Genomic DNA, 17,302 nt, shown 5'->3' with positions numbered 1-17,302 from the left:
GTTGGACTTGACCTTGTTAATGCAGGAGAGGAAGATTGGCATGGTGGTCATGGAGGTATGGCCCCAGCGGCACCCTCTGTGGGCACTGCCATTGCCCGATGTGTCTGTATGGTGCAGGGACCTGCTCAGCCCCTCCTCACACACGGAGAACCCCCCACACCACATCCAGCTCCCCTTCAGAGCCTTTCCCGTCAATGCTTTCAGCCTTTGTCTGAACAATCTGGCAGATTCACTGATACATTTCACAATCCATTTGGGATGCTTTGTTTGTGTAAGGGCTTCCATGTTGGCTCATATGGTAAAGAATCTGCCTGCCATGCAGGAGACCTGGGTTTGATCCCTGGATCCCCTGGAGAAGTGCATGGCAACCCACTCCAGTATTCTTGCCTGGAGAATCCCATGGACAGAGGAGCCTGGTGGGCTGCAGATTGAAAAGCATGGCACCAACTGAGGTGTATGAGTGAATTGTGTTTCTCATGATGTACACAGGTTCAGCCGGGGTTCTAGAACCTTTTGAACACCCCAGTCCTTAATGGTGACCAGATATTCTGAGCCCTGTAGTAGGACAGAGGATTTTAATCTCAAATTTCTGATTTTATTTATATGAGAAGGCCTACAAAGATAGACCAATTAAGCCACACTTACTCCTTTCCTGATTTGCCTTTATTAAGAAGAGAAGAAATGAGGGTGATTCCAGAATATTCAGAGATGTGACTCACTGAATGGCAGTCCCACTCCAATTGGTTGAAGACATATTCTGGATTACCTGTTCTTTCTCCCGACTTTGTGTTTAAAAAGAGCAAATGGAACCGGTCTGAGGAATTTCCTCAGTGTTCCCCAATTCAGTAGTAATCATGGGAGAATCACAGCAGGTATGTCTGCCTTACAATCGTTGTTCAGTCACTCAGTCATATCCAACTCTTTGCAACCCCAGGGACTGCAGCACACCAGGCTTCCCTGTCCTTCACCATCTCCCAGAGCTTGCCCAAACTCATGTCCACTGAGTCCATGATGCCATCCAACCATCTCATCCTCTGTCATCCCCTTCTCCTCCTGCCTTCAATCTTGCCCAGTATCAAGGTCTTTTCAAAAGAGTCAGCTCTTCACATCAGGTGGCCAAAGTATTGGAGTTTCAGCTTCAGCATCAGTCCTTCCAATGAATGCTCAGGACTGATTTCCTTTAGGATGGACTGGTTGGATTTTCTTGCAGTCCAAGGAACTCTCAAGAATCTTCCAAGAGTCTTATAATTAGAAGGCCAAGTTCTGGTACAGAGAAGTGCATTTCCCTGGCCAGCTCATCTTATTTTAGCAGAAGGAGCTCCCCTCCAGGGTTCTCAACAGGGCCTGTCATGTCCCTGAACCCTAAATTTCCTGGGGACTGGAGATGCTAGGAGCCTGAACCACTTTGCCCAGCAATTCTCATTAGGGGCGCCTCTCCCCAGGGAACAGGGGCTATAGGGTGTATAACATCTTCCATCTCTTGTGTAGGCAGCCAAGCAGCCTCCGGCGCAGGAGACAATAAAGACATCTTCAGCTGCCTGGTCTCTGGCTGCCAGACCAAGCTGCCCTCCTGTGACACCATCCCTGAGAAGCAGAACCTGGTGCTGGTGTGCAGCCAGGTGTTGCCCCTGCTTCTCCAGGCCAAGTTCCCGTCCCCAGTGCAGGAGGAGATTGACGCCGAGCTCACTCGCTGCGCAGATGGAACCCGGCCAGACCCGGAGGTCCTCGGGGCTGCCAGCCGGCTGAAGGACATCTTGAGACCCCTGAGAACCTGTGACCCCAGATTCGCCTACCGCTACCCAGACTGCAAGTATGATGATAAGTTCTGAGGGGCTGGAGCCTTGCCTACCCACATCCTCGGAACTTCCACTGCCCACTTGGCTCACTGCATGATTGAAAGAAGCTGCTCCCTTTTAGCCATTGGGAGAAAGGAACTTTGGTGTCCCAGAGACAGAGGAACATGCCAACCACCAGAGGACAGTTGGGCCAGAGGGCGGCGTGACTGCTACCTGTCCCCTCTACCCCTAGCTGGGACATCATGGAAGAGCCCAGGGTTGGGCATTGGAAGACCTGGATGTGGACACTCACTCAGCCTCTTTGAGCCTCAATTTTCTCTCTTCTCCACAAGACTCTTGAGTTAGTGAAAAATGCCAGAGATGTGAAGGGCCCAGGACACACACTTCCTCCTCCCAACCCAGTTGGTTACAAAGAATGTTCCAGAAGCACGCATGCACAGGCAGGGTAAATGAGACAGAGCCATGGAGTCAAAAGAGTGACATGGAGGAAAGACTTGGCCCTGGTGCTAGCCCTCCTGCCACACTCCCCATACTGCCATGGGGTGAGGAGACTGAAGGCCGAGGGGACATGGGGACAGGAGGCACTTAATGGCGTGGGAAGGAAGCAGGGGTAAGAAGAGAAGAGTGCTGGGCTGGGGGCCAACATGTTTGTCCACATCCTCTGAGAACCAGATGTCAAGACAGGATTAAGTGGGCAAGGATTGTATTGAGAAAGATGGCTGTGTGGGAGGAAAGGAGGGGGCAGCCAAAGACCATGGGGAGAACCATAAGGCCAGGCTGGAAGGCTGACGCCCCCTCCCCTGAGTGAAGGCAAGAAGATCAGATGAGAGCATCCCAGAATCCCCTCTGCTCAACCAAAATAAGATTCAGCAGGGCTGTCAGGGTGTCCTTGAGGTAAAGCCAGTCATCAGAGGAACTTCCCAAGGATGGACGGCCCTTATATTCCCGCTGCAGGGAACAGCCCATGGGAAGCGTGGCCTTAGCCCAACTGCAAAGATGGATTTCAAAGCACAGCGCAGGGCACTTAGCCAGTTGAGCTCCCTGGAGCAGGAGGTCTGTGAGTAGAACATTCTTCATAGCCATAGCCGGGGACCAGGGCCAGGTCTCTCTATATAACTTCCTCCAGGGCAGGACTCTAAGGAGTCTGAGAATTTTCGTTAAAACTTGGCCTTATGGGTCATTCTAAAAAAAACTTTTTCAAGGTCAGCCAACAGAATATATTTTATTCAGCAGCTTGCGTGTTTTTATACCTTTCAAATGATTAGCCATGTGGTATGTCAGTTTCCATGTACCCTCTTGCCCAGGCTGCAAACACTAATGGGAGTTCCTTGGACTTTTGCCCAGTCTCCCTGCCTGCCCTCTACCCTCAGAGACCTCTCAGTTGGCCTCCTCTTTTGGGCTTCCCTGGTGGCTCAGATGATAAAGCACCCGCCCGCAATGTGGGAGACCCGGGTTCGATCCCTCGGTTGGGAAGATCCCCTGGAGAAGGAAATGGCAACCCACTCCAGTATTCTTGCCTGGAGAATCCCATGGACAGAGGACCCTGATAGGCTACAGTCCATGGGGTCACAAAGAGTTGGACATGACTGAGTGACTTCACTTTTACTTTTCTACCTCTGAGTCACCACCTTTAAGATAAAATGCCTGGCGTAATAGGCTTCACGCAGCAGATGTGGAAACTGAGGCCCAGGGAGGCAGAGTGACTTGCCAGCATAGTTTCAGAACTCCAGCAACCAGTCCAGGCTCCTCTTGCCTTCCCTTTCAGCCTTGTGTGTGGATGTTAAGTTGCTTCTGTCGTGTCTGACTCTTTGCAAGCCTATGGGCTGTATCCCGCCGGACTCCTCCGTCCATGGGATTCTCCAGGCAAGAATGCTGGAGTGGGTTGCCATTTCCTTCTCCAGGGGATCTTCCTAACCCAGGGATCGAACCCAAGTCTCTTAGTCTTCTGCATTGGCAGGCAGGTCCTTTACCACTAGCGCCACCTGGGAAGTCCCCTTCAGCCTCTGTCCTGCCCAACTTTGGTCCCTTTGTTGACATTTAAAGATGAGCCAAGGAAAGTCATATTTTGTTGTACACTGCGATGCAGTTGGGGGGTCTCCCTTTTGACTACCTCTGGGGCAACCATGACAATGAGGATGCCAAGACAAGCTTTTGGAAGGGCAGATTTGGGCTGCCTGAGAATTTCTGAGCCAGTTACTTCCTGGCTTGGTCTGGAGGGTGACTGATCACCTTTCCCAACACCTTGCTTTTTTAGCCCAGTGAAACTGATCTTAAACTTCTGGTTTTCAGAACTCTCAGAGGATACATTTCTATTGTTTTAAGCCACCCACTTTGGAATAATTGTTATAGCAGCCACAGGAGACAAACACATATCTTGAACTCATCTTAATGTCTGCTTACAGAGAACTGAACTTGCAGTACTCCCTAATTCCAGTCTATTCTGATGGATTCAAAAGCCAGACCCACCAGGAGGGAGTTATTATGTGTCCATATCCAGGTCTGAGGCTTGGACCGTTCTGTTCCTCCACTTACTAAGCCCCAGGCATCTTAACTAGACCTGAGTCCTACCTGGACCCTAAGCTTTTCCTGACAGCCCAGTCCCCATCAAGCCCTTTCTGAATCCCTCCTCTGTACCCCTGAACCCCAAGTCTGTGCCCATATGAGGCTAATCCCAAGGGTATTCCAGAGAGATATATGCCCCTCCTTCCCATCCAGCTGGGCACTCCTTGAAGGTGGCAGTGGCACAGAGCTCTTTGTGTTCCCTGTCACAGCCAGCACCAGGCTGAGCACAGAGCAAGTGCTCAGAAAATGTTCTTGCTAAGAATAATGACTATGTTTTTCAACCCTTTTTGTTTGGTGTTTTTCGTATACCATGTGCTCTAAACTGATTATTTGTGTCCCCCTCCAAAATTCATAGGTTGAGATCTTAACTCCCAATGTGATGGTATTTGGGAGTAGAGTTTTGGGGAGTTAACTATTAATGGGTCATGAGAGTGGAGCCTTCATGAATGGGGTGAGTGCCCTTATAAATGAGACCCTAGAGAGCTCCATCACTCCTGCCTTGTGGGGACACAGCAGGAAGATCTGGTCCTGGCTGTGAACCAAGAAGCTTGTTCTCAGCAGACATCAAATCTGCTAGTGCCATAATCTTGGACTTCCCAGCCACCGGAACTGTGAGAAACAATTATTGGTTATAAACCACCCAGTCTGTGGTATTGTTATAGCAGCCAGAACAGACAAAGACAGCATGCTGGACATATACAGGATATAGCCACTTCCTCAAGACAGTTCTTTCCCCTCAACAGCCAGGAGACAAGTGAGTAAACACTCTAGAGACTTCAGTCAGAATAAAATCATTGTAGTGGAATGTGATTGGAGACAATAGAGTATTTTTCTGGGTTTCATCAGCCACTGTCTTTTTGCCTGAAGCTACATAATTTGTGGGGCCCAGTGCAAAACGGAAACATGGGGCCTCCTGTCATTGAGAAATGCAAGATGGCACCAGCAGAGCATTAAACTAAGTGCAGGTCTTGTGTAACTCTATGTTGCCTGCCCACGCAGCCAGCTCTGAGTGCCTGAGAATGCTGATTAACCTCTGTGTAGTGGGTTCTTGGGATTTACTGGGGTCTCACTTGACCTCCACAACCAAAAGGAGTATCTGTGGAACCAGAGGTGATATAAAATATTTAGTAACCATCATGGTAAAGTGAGAGTGTTAGTCGCTCAGTCGAGTACCCATGGCCTATAGCCCACCAGGCTCCTCTGTGCATGGGATTCTCCAGGCAAGAATCCTGAAGTGAGTTGCCATTTCCTCCTCCAGGGGATCTTCCGGACCCAGGGATTGAACCTGGGTCTCCTGCACTGCAGGCAGATTCTTTACTGTCTGAGCCACCAGGGAAGCCTTATCATGGCAAAGGAACTGACCTAGGAGAAAAGACTCCATTGGCTGCAGTTGTCAGGTCTGCATCCCCACAGCCCTGTGGGCAAGTCCTACTTTTCAAACAAGGAAACTGGTTCAGCGATTTGCTCAAGGCAACAATTTTCAGGTCTCCCGCTTTCCTAGTCCTCCCGTGTAGCATCTGACTTCTGCTGATAAGCAATTGCAAGAGCCTGAATGTTTCCTCTAGAGTTTAAATAAATACTTTGTGGGATTTGTGTTCATTTTGGAAAAAAGTAGAGCCCTGGAATCAGACAGACCTGGTTTCAAATCACGACTCTGCTGGTTACTCGGTAACCTTGGGCAAGTTGCTTAGTCTCTCCAAGTCTCACTTTCCTCATCCATAAAATGGTGAGGAAAAGATTTACCTTCATAGGGTTATTATCCCATTTAAATAACTGATCATTTCTCAAGGGCCTGGCACATGTGGGCATTCTGTATCTGATGGCCTTTCCTTAGGAAAGGGCAGAGGGTTTCCTGGCAGAAAGGGCTCCTCACACAGCCGAAGTGAGTGCTGTAGCCTCTTGGGAGGGATCTTGACCTCTGTCCCAAGGCTCTGCTCCAGACCAGAGGAATCATGAGGGTGCTGCAGGCTGCCAGACAGTGTGACAGGGGCCATTTTTCTTCCCTCTCACTCTCCAGACTCTGGGTTGATCTTGAAAGGCAGCTGGGAAGCCAATACGCTCGCATCCCCAGACTGGCCCTCCACCAGGCTCAGGAGGGAATCCTCCTCAAGCAGGTAATTTGGGGGGCCTTGGGAAGTCCATCCATGCTCAGGAAATTCTAGTGCCCTCTTGGCCCATTGAAAGCTCTTGGCTCACTGTCTATGCATGGTGATATGGCTTTTCTGCCCACTTAGGGCCTGTTGTCCACAAATATTGGCACAGCTGAGCTCACATGCACACAAGTATACTCTGGTCTGTCCACAACAACTTTGTGTCATTGTTTAAAAATGGTTGTGACTGTGGGTTGTGAGGGATGGTTAACACCCAGGCAGGGGGCCCCAAATGTGCAGATATAATGACCCTCCAAGAAGGCAACTTAGAGGAATAGGCCAGCAAAGGGGAACTGAACAACCAGGGGCCTGCCTATTGGAGCTCATCGTAGAAGCAGACAAGGAGAGGGAGAAGCCCCAGCCCACTAGGGCGATCAGGGCATCATCTCAGGCCTGAGCTGCCTGTGGAAGCAGTGTGGCCCTGCAGACAGAGTGGCAGTTCTGGAAGCTGAGTCATCTGCCTTCAAATCTTGTACCAGCCCCTCTCACAAAACTCAGTGCCTCAAAGTTATTGATTGTAGCATTGTTCATAATTGCAAATATCGAAAACAATTTCAATGCCACGGGAGAGTGATTGAAGACGCTGCAGCACACATCCACACAAAGGAGTGCTACGCAGCTCTACAAATGAATAAGGAAGATCTCTAGGAACTGATATGGAGTGATTTGCAAGCTATACTATGAAGCGAGAAAAAAAAGCACAGAGGTGTGTTTACAGAATGCTACTTTTCATATAAGAAAAAATATACAAGAAAACATTTATGCATCTGCTCATCTGTGATGCAAAAAATGATATATATATACACAGATACACACACACACACACGTGTGTGTGTGTCTGTGGGTGTGTAGCTATATAAAGAATAAACCAGAAGCTAATGAGATTGGTTCCCTACAGGGAATGGATGTCAATGGAGTGGAAAGAAGAGAGGAATGGGAGTGAGCCGAAGGGATGAAGAGGGAGTGAAACTTCTCTGAGTGTACCTTTTTTTTTAGAATCATGAGACTACCTCACACAATCCACAAATAAAGAATCAAGATCAGCCAGTATGTGGGTTGAACTAAAATGAAATACAAAGAATAACAAATGGACACAACTGTATTGAAAAAAATAAAGAATAAAATAACTACCAGAGAAACTAACCTAGTTTAACCTAGGTTTCTCTAACCTAGGTAACTTGGAAAGTAAGCCTTTTGACTACATAGTATAAGACAACAAACAACAAGAAGTCTACACACACTTTAAAATGGTTAATTTTATAGTATGTGAATTCTACCTCAATTTAAAAAGAGGGGGGAAAATCCATTCACAAAAACTGTGCTCTGGTTAGTGATTATTTTTCCTATGAGAATCTGGGTTAGCAGTTCTGAAACTACTTTAAGTCTTGAGCAAGTATTGCTTGGAGAAAAAAGTTACAAGTCAGGAAATACAGAATTTTGTGCTCCTTCCAATTTTGAATGTTGTGATGTTAGACTGGAATTGGAAGTATCACTATGAACTCACGATTTTTTTTTTCTGGCCACAACTCAAGGCAGGTAGAATCTTAGTTCCCCAACCAAGGATCAAAGTCAAGCCCCTTGCAGTGCAAGTGTGGAGTTTTAATCCCTGAACCACCAGGGAAGTCCCTGAACTCGGGATTTTTTAGGTATATATATACACAGATGGATAGATATAGGGCTAGAGATGTGAGTGTAGAGAAGTGTATAGAAATATATTTCCAAGCTTTATTCTCTGAGATGGCCTATAAGCAGTGACACTCCAGTACACAGTGCCTAGGTCTTGGTTTCTAAGACCTAGTAAGAGAAACCAGAGCTCTTTCGGGAAATGGCTGATTCTGAGATTACATAGGGAAAGTACAAGATGAGCCTGTAATACTCTTGTGCTGCCAGAAAGGGAGGACGTGCTAAAAAAATTGGGGGCATGTTAAAAGGACACAGGAACCAACTTGAAGGGGCTCCCATAGCCAAATTTGGGACAATTTGAATATTAAATAAGTAATGATAGAAATAATCCATAGAATAAAATCAATTCTTATGAGACCATACTGATACAAATAAATAACCAGATAAGTAAATAAATGGGAAAGGCAAGAGCTCTTCTTTACAGTAGAATTCCAATAAATGCAGAAGAAATGATGCAAGTGGAAAATCACCACTTGGCAAACACCAGATTAATAATGATTGCAGGCAAGAATCCTCAGTAGGGGCTGAAACTGGTTGATCAAAGTAGGAAGAAACAGGATGCTTGCATGATCTCAAAGTTACCTTGCCACAACATCCCATTAATTACAAAGAGGAAAAAAAATTGTAAATTTATGCTTGAAGAAACCTGGCAGACACTACTGTAACCAAGTGATCAAGGTCAATGTCACTTGTCATAAGTCACATAGACATCAGGTACGTTCTGATATGATGCACTGAGAAGGGTATTTTTGCTCCACGTGCAAAACCTCAGTTGACTCATGAGATAACATCAAACACATTGAGGGACAACCTACAACTAGCCATGAGAGACAAGAAAAGAGTCAGGAATTATCATGGATTGCCGGTGCCTAAGGAGACAGGAGAACTACATACAACATGGGGGCCTAGGCTGGATCCTGGAGCAGAAAAAGGACATCAGCAGTGACAACACTCACCAGCCCAAACTCAGCAGCCACAGAGCTGTAGTTGAACCAGTTGAATTTACTGCTCATCAAAACAAGGGAGAACGGGCACCATGGAGCAACATGAAGTGTCTTAGTAAGAGGGGGTTAGAAAGGACTTAGAGATTTGGGCTTATTAAGTGATTTGGGGGAGAGTTCAAGAAAGCAGAGCTTTGCTTTAGATGGAATGCTGTCAGGAACAGGGAGTAAATCCATGATTGCACGCCTCAGTAAATCTTATCTTTAAAGTGGGAGGAATGGCGCAGGGTAACTCTGTAGTTAGGGAAGCAGCAGTCACTCACAGTAGCCAGGATGGGGTGTATTTGGTCATTTTTATTTAAACAATGTTCATGCTACTGTGGGCCACGTTTCTCTTTCTCAGTGGGACAACTGTTGAAGTTCTAAGATCTAATTATAAACTGTGGAAAATTCTGAAAGAGATGGGAATACCAGACCACCTGACCTGCCTCTTGAGAAACCTGTATGCAGGTCAGGAAGCAACAGTTAGAACTGGACATGGAACAACAGACTGGTTCCAAATAGGAAAAGGAGTACATCAAGGCTGTATACTGTCACCCTGCTTATTTAACTTATATGCAGAGTACATCATGAGAAACACTGGGCTGGAGGAAGCACAAGCTGGAATCAAGATTGCTGGGAGAAATATCAATAACCTCAGATATGCAGATGACACCACCCTTATGGCAGAAAGTGAAGAAGAACTAAAGAACCTCTTGATGAAAGTGAAAGAGAAGAGTGAAAAATTTGGCTTAAAGCTCAACATTCAGAAAACGAAGATCATGGCATCTGGTCTCATCACTTCATGGCAAATAGATGGGGAAACAGTGGAAACAATGGCTGACTTTACTTTTCTGGACTCCAAAATCACTGCAGATGGTGATTTCAGCCATGAAATTAAAAGATGCTTACTCCTTGGAAGGAAAGTTATGACCAACCTAGACAGCATATTAAAAAGCAGAGACATTACTTTGCCAACAAAGGTCCGTCTAGTCAAGGCTGTTTTTTCCTGTGGTCATGTATGGATGTGAGAGTTGGACTATAAAGAAAGCTGAGCACAGAAGAACTGATGCTTTTGAACTGTGGTGTTGGAGAAGACTGTCGAGAGTCCCATGGGCTGCAAGGATATCCAAACAGTCCATCCTAAAAGAGATCAGTCCTGGGTTTTCATTGGAAGGACTGATGTTGAAGCTGAAACTCCAGTACTTTGGCCACCTGATGCAAAGAGCTGATTCATTTGAAAAGACCCTGATACTGGGAAAGATTGAGGGCAGGAGGATAAGGGGACAACGGAGGATGAGATGGCTGGATGGCATCACCAACTCGATGGACATGGGTTTGGGTAGACTGCAGGAGTTGGTGGTAGACAGGGAGGCCTGAAGTGCTGCAGTTCATGGGGTTGCAAAGAGTCGGACACGACTGAGAGACTGAACTGAACTGAACTGAATTATACTAGTACATAGTATTTTATCAGTGTTCTTTTCCTAGTTGCAGCAATAGTACTATGGCTATGTAAGGTGTCAACATTAAGGGATGTCAGATGGGGGAACTCTGTATATGATTTAGGAATATTTTTGTAAGTCTAAAATTATTCCAAAATAAAAAACCAAAAAAGCAACTCAGTGTGTGAAGCAGAAATTGTTCAGCACCAGGTGAAGAAACTGCCTTGCATACTGGGGCTGTGTAATATAACACAAAAGACAAAACACAAAAGCATTATATGTGTGACAAGATGGTCCTAAGAAGGGAAACTGAGTTGGATTAAAAGGAAGATTCAGATTACCTATGTGTATATAATTGAGTCACTTTGTTGCACAGCAGAGATTGGCACAATATTGTAAATCAATTATTCTTCAACAGAAGAAATAAATAAATCAATAAAAAGAAGATTCAGGTCTCCCATTTAGGGCCTACTCCAGGGTGATGCACATTGAGTAGAAGCACCATTTCCACTGTTCAGTTTGCCCAGCTGAATGAATATACATGTACTAGAAGTAGGGCTGCCCCTACCACACTGGAAGGCAGTAGAGACCTGGGGCTCACACGTTCACTTCTGATTCCTTTCCTTCTACAAGCAAACCCTGGTGCCTCATGAAGAGAGCTGAAATCTCCCTCCCCCCACTCCACACACAGTGCCCTGAGCCTCCGGCCCTTTACCTGAATCCACCTTTCCATTTCATGCCCCTACCTGGATCTTCTCTCTGAAAAAAATCATTCTTTAGGAGGAACTGTGCCAAAAGTGAGTTAATATTCCCCATGTCAAAATCACACATTTCTTGTGCTTTTAAAATAATGCTACCCAAGGCAGGCAAAATTTCGGGAAAAGAGGCAGGTTGTAGGAACTTGGTGAAAATATAATCCTATCAAAAAGCAATTTGGCAATGTTCATCAAGAGCCTCAAAAGGACCGCACATTCTACCCAATAATTTCACTTCTGGGACAATATCCAAAGGAAGTCATCAAGAATGCAGAGTGATTTTTGCACAGATTGTTAAAAACCATGGATGAAACACTTGTGTAAGTGTGTGTTAGTTGCTCCGTCGTGTCCGACTCTTTGTAAAGCTATGGACTTCCCACCAGGCTCCTCTGTCCATGGGATTTCCCAGGCAAGAATACTGGAGTGGGTTGCCATTTTCTTCTCCAGGGGATCTTCCTGACTCGGGGATCAAGCCTGGGTCTCCTGCATCACAGGCAGAAGCAACCCCTACTAAAATGAGAGTAACTGGAGCTTTTAATAGGTATAAACTACCACACAGGGGGAAATGAGAGAGGAGAAAAATAGAAACAAAATTTTGAAAGCTGGAAAGCAAATAACTTGGCAGGACCAAAAGAACAGAATCCTAAGCTGGCAGCAAAGGATGCTGATGACCATCCCAATTTTCATCATGTGTATGTGTGCTCAGTCGCTCAGTCATGTCCGACTCTTTGCCACCCAGGCTCCTTTGCCACCCAGGCTCCTTTGTCCATGAGATTCTCCAGAGAACAGTGCTAGAGTGGGTTGCCATTTCCCTCTCCAGGAGAGCTTCTCAACCCAGGGATTGAACCCATGACTCTTAGATTTCCTACATTAGCAGGTGGGTTCTTTACCACTAGTGCCACTTGAGAAGCCCTTCAATTTATATCACAAAATCTCTCAAAAGGTTGAGGAATTGATGGCTCTAGATCTCTCAGAAAGTGAAGGAGAAGGCTGAAATATGGATGAATCTTAAAGGCCATTTTAAGAAGCAATTGGATCCCAGTTTTCTACCCTCACCCCGACATTTCATGGCCAGATAATGGCCAGGTGATGGCCAAGCTCCAAGCTCCAACAGATTAGAAGCTTCTTCCCTGAAGAGAGTCAATCCAAGGGTTTTCAGGGACTGCAGAAAGACTAGCACAGCAGGTCACCCTGAAAACTGGGGGCTCAAGGGCATGTGTGACAGTGGCTGTGCACTTCCCCCAAGGCAGGAGAACTGAAGAGTGAGCCTCATGGGAAAAGGCTAAAAGATCCCAACATCGGAAGCCCCTCAACCACTTCACCCAGCCCATGAGGTCACAGTTGGCGGACTTCATTGGCTGTTCAGGGCATCCAGTCATCTTTTTAGTTCCTCATTTCTTTCTCTTTTTTTCTAATATTATTTTTAAATCATTTAAGACTTTCAGAAAAGTTTAAAGAAGAGTACAAATAACCTCCATACACCCTGTGTTCATATTCCCAACTGTTAAATTTTTCCCTATGTTTGCTTTATCATTCTCTCCCTCTCCATCATCCCTCTCTCCCTCTCTCTGTTTCTGTCTTCCCCTATCTCTCTCCCCCACCACCCCTTTTCTCCAGTTTTTTCCTGAACACTTTTAAGGTAAATTGCAGATATGCCCCTAAATGCTTCAGAGTTTTTATCCTAAAAATAAAGTAAATGCTTATATAACCACAGTACAATTCTGAAAATCAGGGGATTAACATTGATACAATACTATTATCTACCTACAGGCCTTATTTAAATTTGGTCAATTTCTCCAATAATGTCCTTCACAGAAAACAAATTTTCTGGCCCAGGCTTATATATTGCATTTAATTGGCACATCTCTCTACTCTCCTTTAATCTAGAACAGTTTCTCAGCATCTGTGTGCCTATGTGTTTCATCACTTTGACATCTTTGAAGAGAAAAGGCTGTTTATTTTGTAGAATTTCCATCAATTTGGATTTGTCTATTGTTCCCTCATGATTCAGTTTATTTTTTTTTTTTTTCTCCATATTGGGCAGAAATGCCTCAAAAGTGATGCTGTGCTCTCTTCATTGAAGCCTATCAAAAGATACAAAAGGTCAATTTGTCCTATTTTGGGTGATGTTCACTTGGTTTCTCCACTGTACATTTACTCTGTAAATGGAGAGGAAATTTCGAGACTATGTAAATGTCCTGTATTCGTCAAATTCACACATGCTCATTTTAACATCCATTAAGATTCTTGCCTGAATCAATTATTACTGTGATTGTTGCCACATGGTGATTTTTTTTTTTTTTGCTGTGCTAGCTCTTCATTGCCACATGGGCTTCTCTACTTGTGGTGTTCGTGCTCAGTGATCCTGCAGCATGTGGGATCCTAGCTCCCCAACCAGGGATCAAACCAGCGTCATTAACATTGGAAGGCAGACTCAACCACTGGACCACCAGGGAAGTTCTCAAATGGTGATATTTTAAATTCTATTATTCCTTTCACATTTATTAGCTGGCATTCTATTGTTTTTTAAAAAAAACTTTTCTTCCCTCCTACTTACTTATTAATACATTTATATACATATGGACTTGGAGATTCTTATTTTATTCAATGGTTATAGTATATTATTATCATTTATTTTGGTGATATTATTTTGGTAAAGATATTAAGAAGAAGTGGCAAGAATACACAGAAGAACTATACAAAAAAGATCTTCATGACCCAGATAACCACGATGGTGTGATCACTCACCTAGAGCCAGACACCCTGGAATGTGAAGTCAAGTGGGCCTTAGGAAGCATCACTATGAACAAAGCTAGTGGAGGTGATGGAATTCCAGTTGAGCTATTTCAAACCCTGAAAGATGATGCTGTGAAAGTGCTACACTCAATATTCCAGAAAATCAGGAAAACTCAGCAGTGGCCACAGGACTGGAAAAGGTCAGTTTTCATTCCAATCCCGAAGAAAGGCAATGCCAAAGAATGCTCAAACTACCACACAATTGCACTCATCTCACACACTAGCAAAGTCATACTCAAAATTCTCCAAGCCAGGCTTCAACGGTATGTGAACCGTGAACTTCCAGATGTTCAAGCTGGATTTAGAAAAGGCAGAGAAACCAGAGATCAAATTGCTAACATCCACTGGATTATCAAAAAAGCAAGAAAGTTTCAGGAAAACATCTACTTCTGGTTTATTGACTACACCAAAGCCTTTGACTGTGTGGATCACAACAAACTGTGGAAAATTCTTAAAGAGATGGGAATACCAGACCACCTAATCTGCCTCCTGAGAAATCTGTATGCAGGTCAGGAAGCAACAGTTAAAACTGGACATGGAACAACAGACTGGTTCCAAATTGGGAAAGGAGTATGTCAAGGCTGTATATTGTCAATGTGCTTATTTAACTTATATGCAGAGTACATCACACTAAACTCTGGATGAAGCACAAGCTGGAATCTAGATTTCTGGGAGAAATATCAATAATCTCAGATACACAGATGACACCACCCTTATTATAGAAAGTGAAGAACTAAAGAGCCTCTTGATGCAAGTGAAAGAGGAGAGTGAAAAAGTTGGCGTAAAACTCAACATTCAGAAAACTAAGATTATGGCATCCGGTCCCATCACTTCATGGCAAATAGGTGGGGAAACAATGAAAACAGTGACAGACTATTTTTGGAGCTCTAAAATCCCTGCAGATGGTGACTGTAGCCATGAAATTAAAAAATGCTTCCTCCTTGGAAGAAAAGCTATAATGAACCTATACAGCATATTAAAAAGCAGAGACATTACTTTGCCAACAAAGGTCCGTCTAGTCAAAGCTATGGTTTTTTCCAGTAGTCATGTATGGATGTAAGAGTTGGACTATAAAGAAAGCTGAGTGCCAAAAAATTGATGCTTTTGAACTGTGGTGTTAGAGAAGACTCTAACAGTCTAAGAGTCCCTTGGACTGCAAGGAGATCCGACCAGTCCATCCTAAAGGAAATCAGTCCTGAATATTCATTGGAAGGACTGATGCTAAAGCTGAAGCTCAATCTCCAATCTTTGGCCACCTGATGCGAAGAACTGAGTCATTGGCAAAGACCCTGATGCTGGGAAAGATTGAAGGCAGGAGGAGAAATGGGATGACAGAGGATAAGATGGTTGGATGGCATCACCGACTTGATGGACATGAGTTTGAGTAACCTCCGGGACATGCTAAAGGACAGGGAAGCCTGGCGTGCTGCAGTTCACGAAGAGTTGGACACAACTGAGTGACTGAACTGATTTTGGTGATCCAAACTTTTCCAGGTTTGACCAGTGGAAAAATTCCCAGGAACTAGGGCAAAACATCAGACTAAAAATGAGAGAAAAAATTAAAAATTTTAAATTAAAAACTAATTAAATTAGTCCAAGAGGTCCATCATCCAATAATAGGACTTCCAAAGAGGACACACACACAGACACAGACACCACACGGTGACATAGGGACACACACAAACACATATACAGAGACACAGACCCATATACCCAAACTCAGATACAGACACAAACATGGACACACACTGGAAGAAATCATCAACAAGAAACTTAAAGTTCCCAAAATGAAAGTGTTTACATTGGAAGAACTTTTGGAAAGCCCATTACAATGCATGACTGGTCAGAGCTCTAGGGACAAAGGAAAGACCCTACAAGATTCTAGAGGCTGGGGAGTAGGGCAGATGACCACATACAAAGGGTCAAGAGCCAGAAAAGCCTCATATTTCTCAACAGCACTAGAAGCCAGAAGCCAGCGACTTCGAATTTCTGAAAGCAACTTTTTCCCACCTTCAGTTCTCTACCCAAATTATCAGTCAGTTCTAAATCTGTTCAAACTACCAATCTCAGACATTCAAGTTCTCAAAAGTTTTCATTTTTAAGCACTCTGTCTTAGGAAACTATTGGAGGAGGTGTTCTACCCAAACCAAGAAAAGGGCTTCCCTGGTGGCTCAGATGGTAAAGAATCTGCCTGCAATGCAAGAAACCTGGGTTCAATCCCCGGTTTGAGAAGATCCCCTGAGAAGTAACTGGCAACCCACTACAGCATTCTTGCCAGGATAATCCCATGGACAGAGGAGGTTGGCAGGCTCCAGTCCATGGGGTCACAAAGAGTTGGATATGATTAAAGCAACTTCACATACACAGACCAAGATAAAAGAGACCAGAGATATAGAAAACAAGGGATCCAGCACAGGAGAAAGGAGAAAAGATCCCTGGATGATGGCAAAGGTTGGTCCCGGGACATAGCTGTGCACTAGGCATGGGGCTATATAGTCCACAGGGGAGCAGGTCGGAAGGCTTCAAGAGCTATACCTTTGGGAAGATGCAAATACAAACCTGATGCATCTGAATGTTTTGAGAGATAATTTAGACCATTGGCGAAGTATTTGGATTTGAATTAACAGTAAATATATAGAAAACCAAGCAAAGGAATAAACCACACAATTAATTTCTGAGGGGAAAAAAAATTTATGAAGGAAAGAAAAAAATGAGCATTGTGTACTACATGGCTCAGCTTTGAATGGCATTTACGTAGACACAATAATTGAAACACTGTTAAAACAACCAGATTAGGCCCAAGATGGAGTCACTCATGCTAAGTCACATGCCAGCAAATCAAAATTTAACTAAGTATCTATGCTCTGCTCTCCCCAAAAAGGAGGCCTAGCTCAACCAACCAATCAGAGTTTGCCTGCTCCACACAAGGTACCCAACCTGGTCCAACACTTCTTTTTGTGTCAAATGCCTAGTATGACTGCCTTGTCCCTGCTCCCTTTATTCCACTAAAATCTCTCACCTAGGGACTGCCCTGGTTGTCCAGTGGTTAAGACTCCACACTCCCAGTGCAGGGGGCCTGGGTTCCATCCCTGGCCAGGGAACTGGATCCCATATGCCGCAACTAACACCCGGCGCAGC

At 44.8% G+C, this 17,302-nt stretch overlaps 1 protein-coding gene across 1 annotated transcript in view; it reads left to right on the top strand.

Moving 5' to 3' along the window:
• Window positions 1–5,168, top strand: part of DIPK2B (divergent protein kinase domain 2B) — a 45,930-nt gene extending 40,762 nt beyond the window's left edge. Inside the window, exon 5 of the mRNA XM_027533775.1 lies at window positions 1,489–5,168. Within this exon, the coding sequence (XP_027389576.1) occupies window positions 1,489–1,829 (341 nt within the window). The 3' untranslated portion in view covers window positions 1,830–5,168. The remainder of the gene's footprint in view (window positions 1–1,488) is intronic.
• The last annotated feature ends 12,134 nt before the right edge of the window (window positions 5,169–17,302 follow it).

This window comes from Bos indicus x Bos taurus, chromosome X, assembly GCF_003369695.1.
Source record: "Bos indicus x Bos taurus breed Angus x Brahman F1 hybrid chromosome X, Bos_hybrid_MaternalHap_v2.0, whole genome shotgun sequence".
Lineage (NCBI taxonomy): Eukaryota > Metazoa > Chordata > Mammalia > Artiodactyla > Bovidae > Bos > Bos indicus x Bos taurus.
The sequence above is the reverse complement of the archived record's forward strand: the minus strand, read 5'-3'. Positions and strand labels throughout refer to the sequence as shown.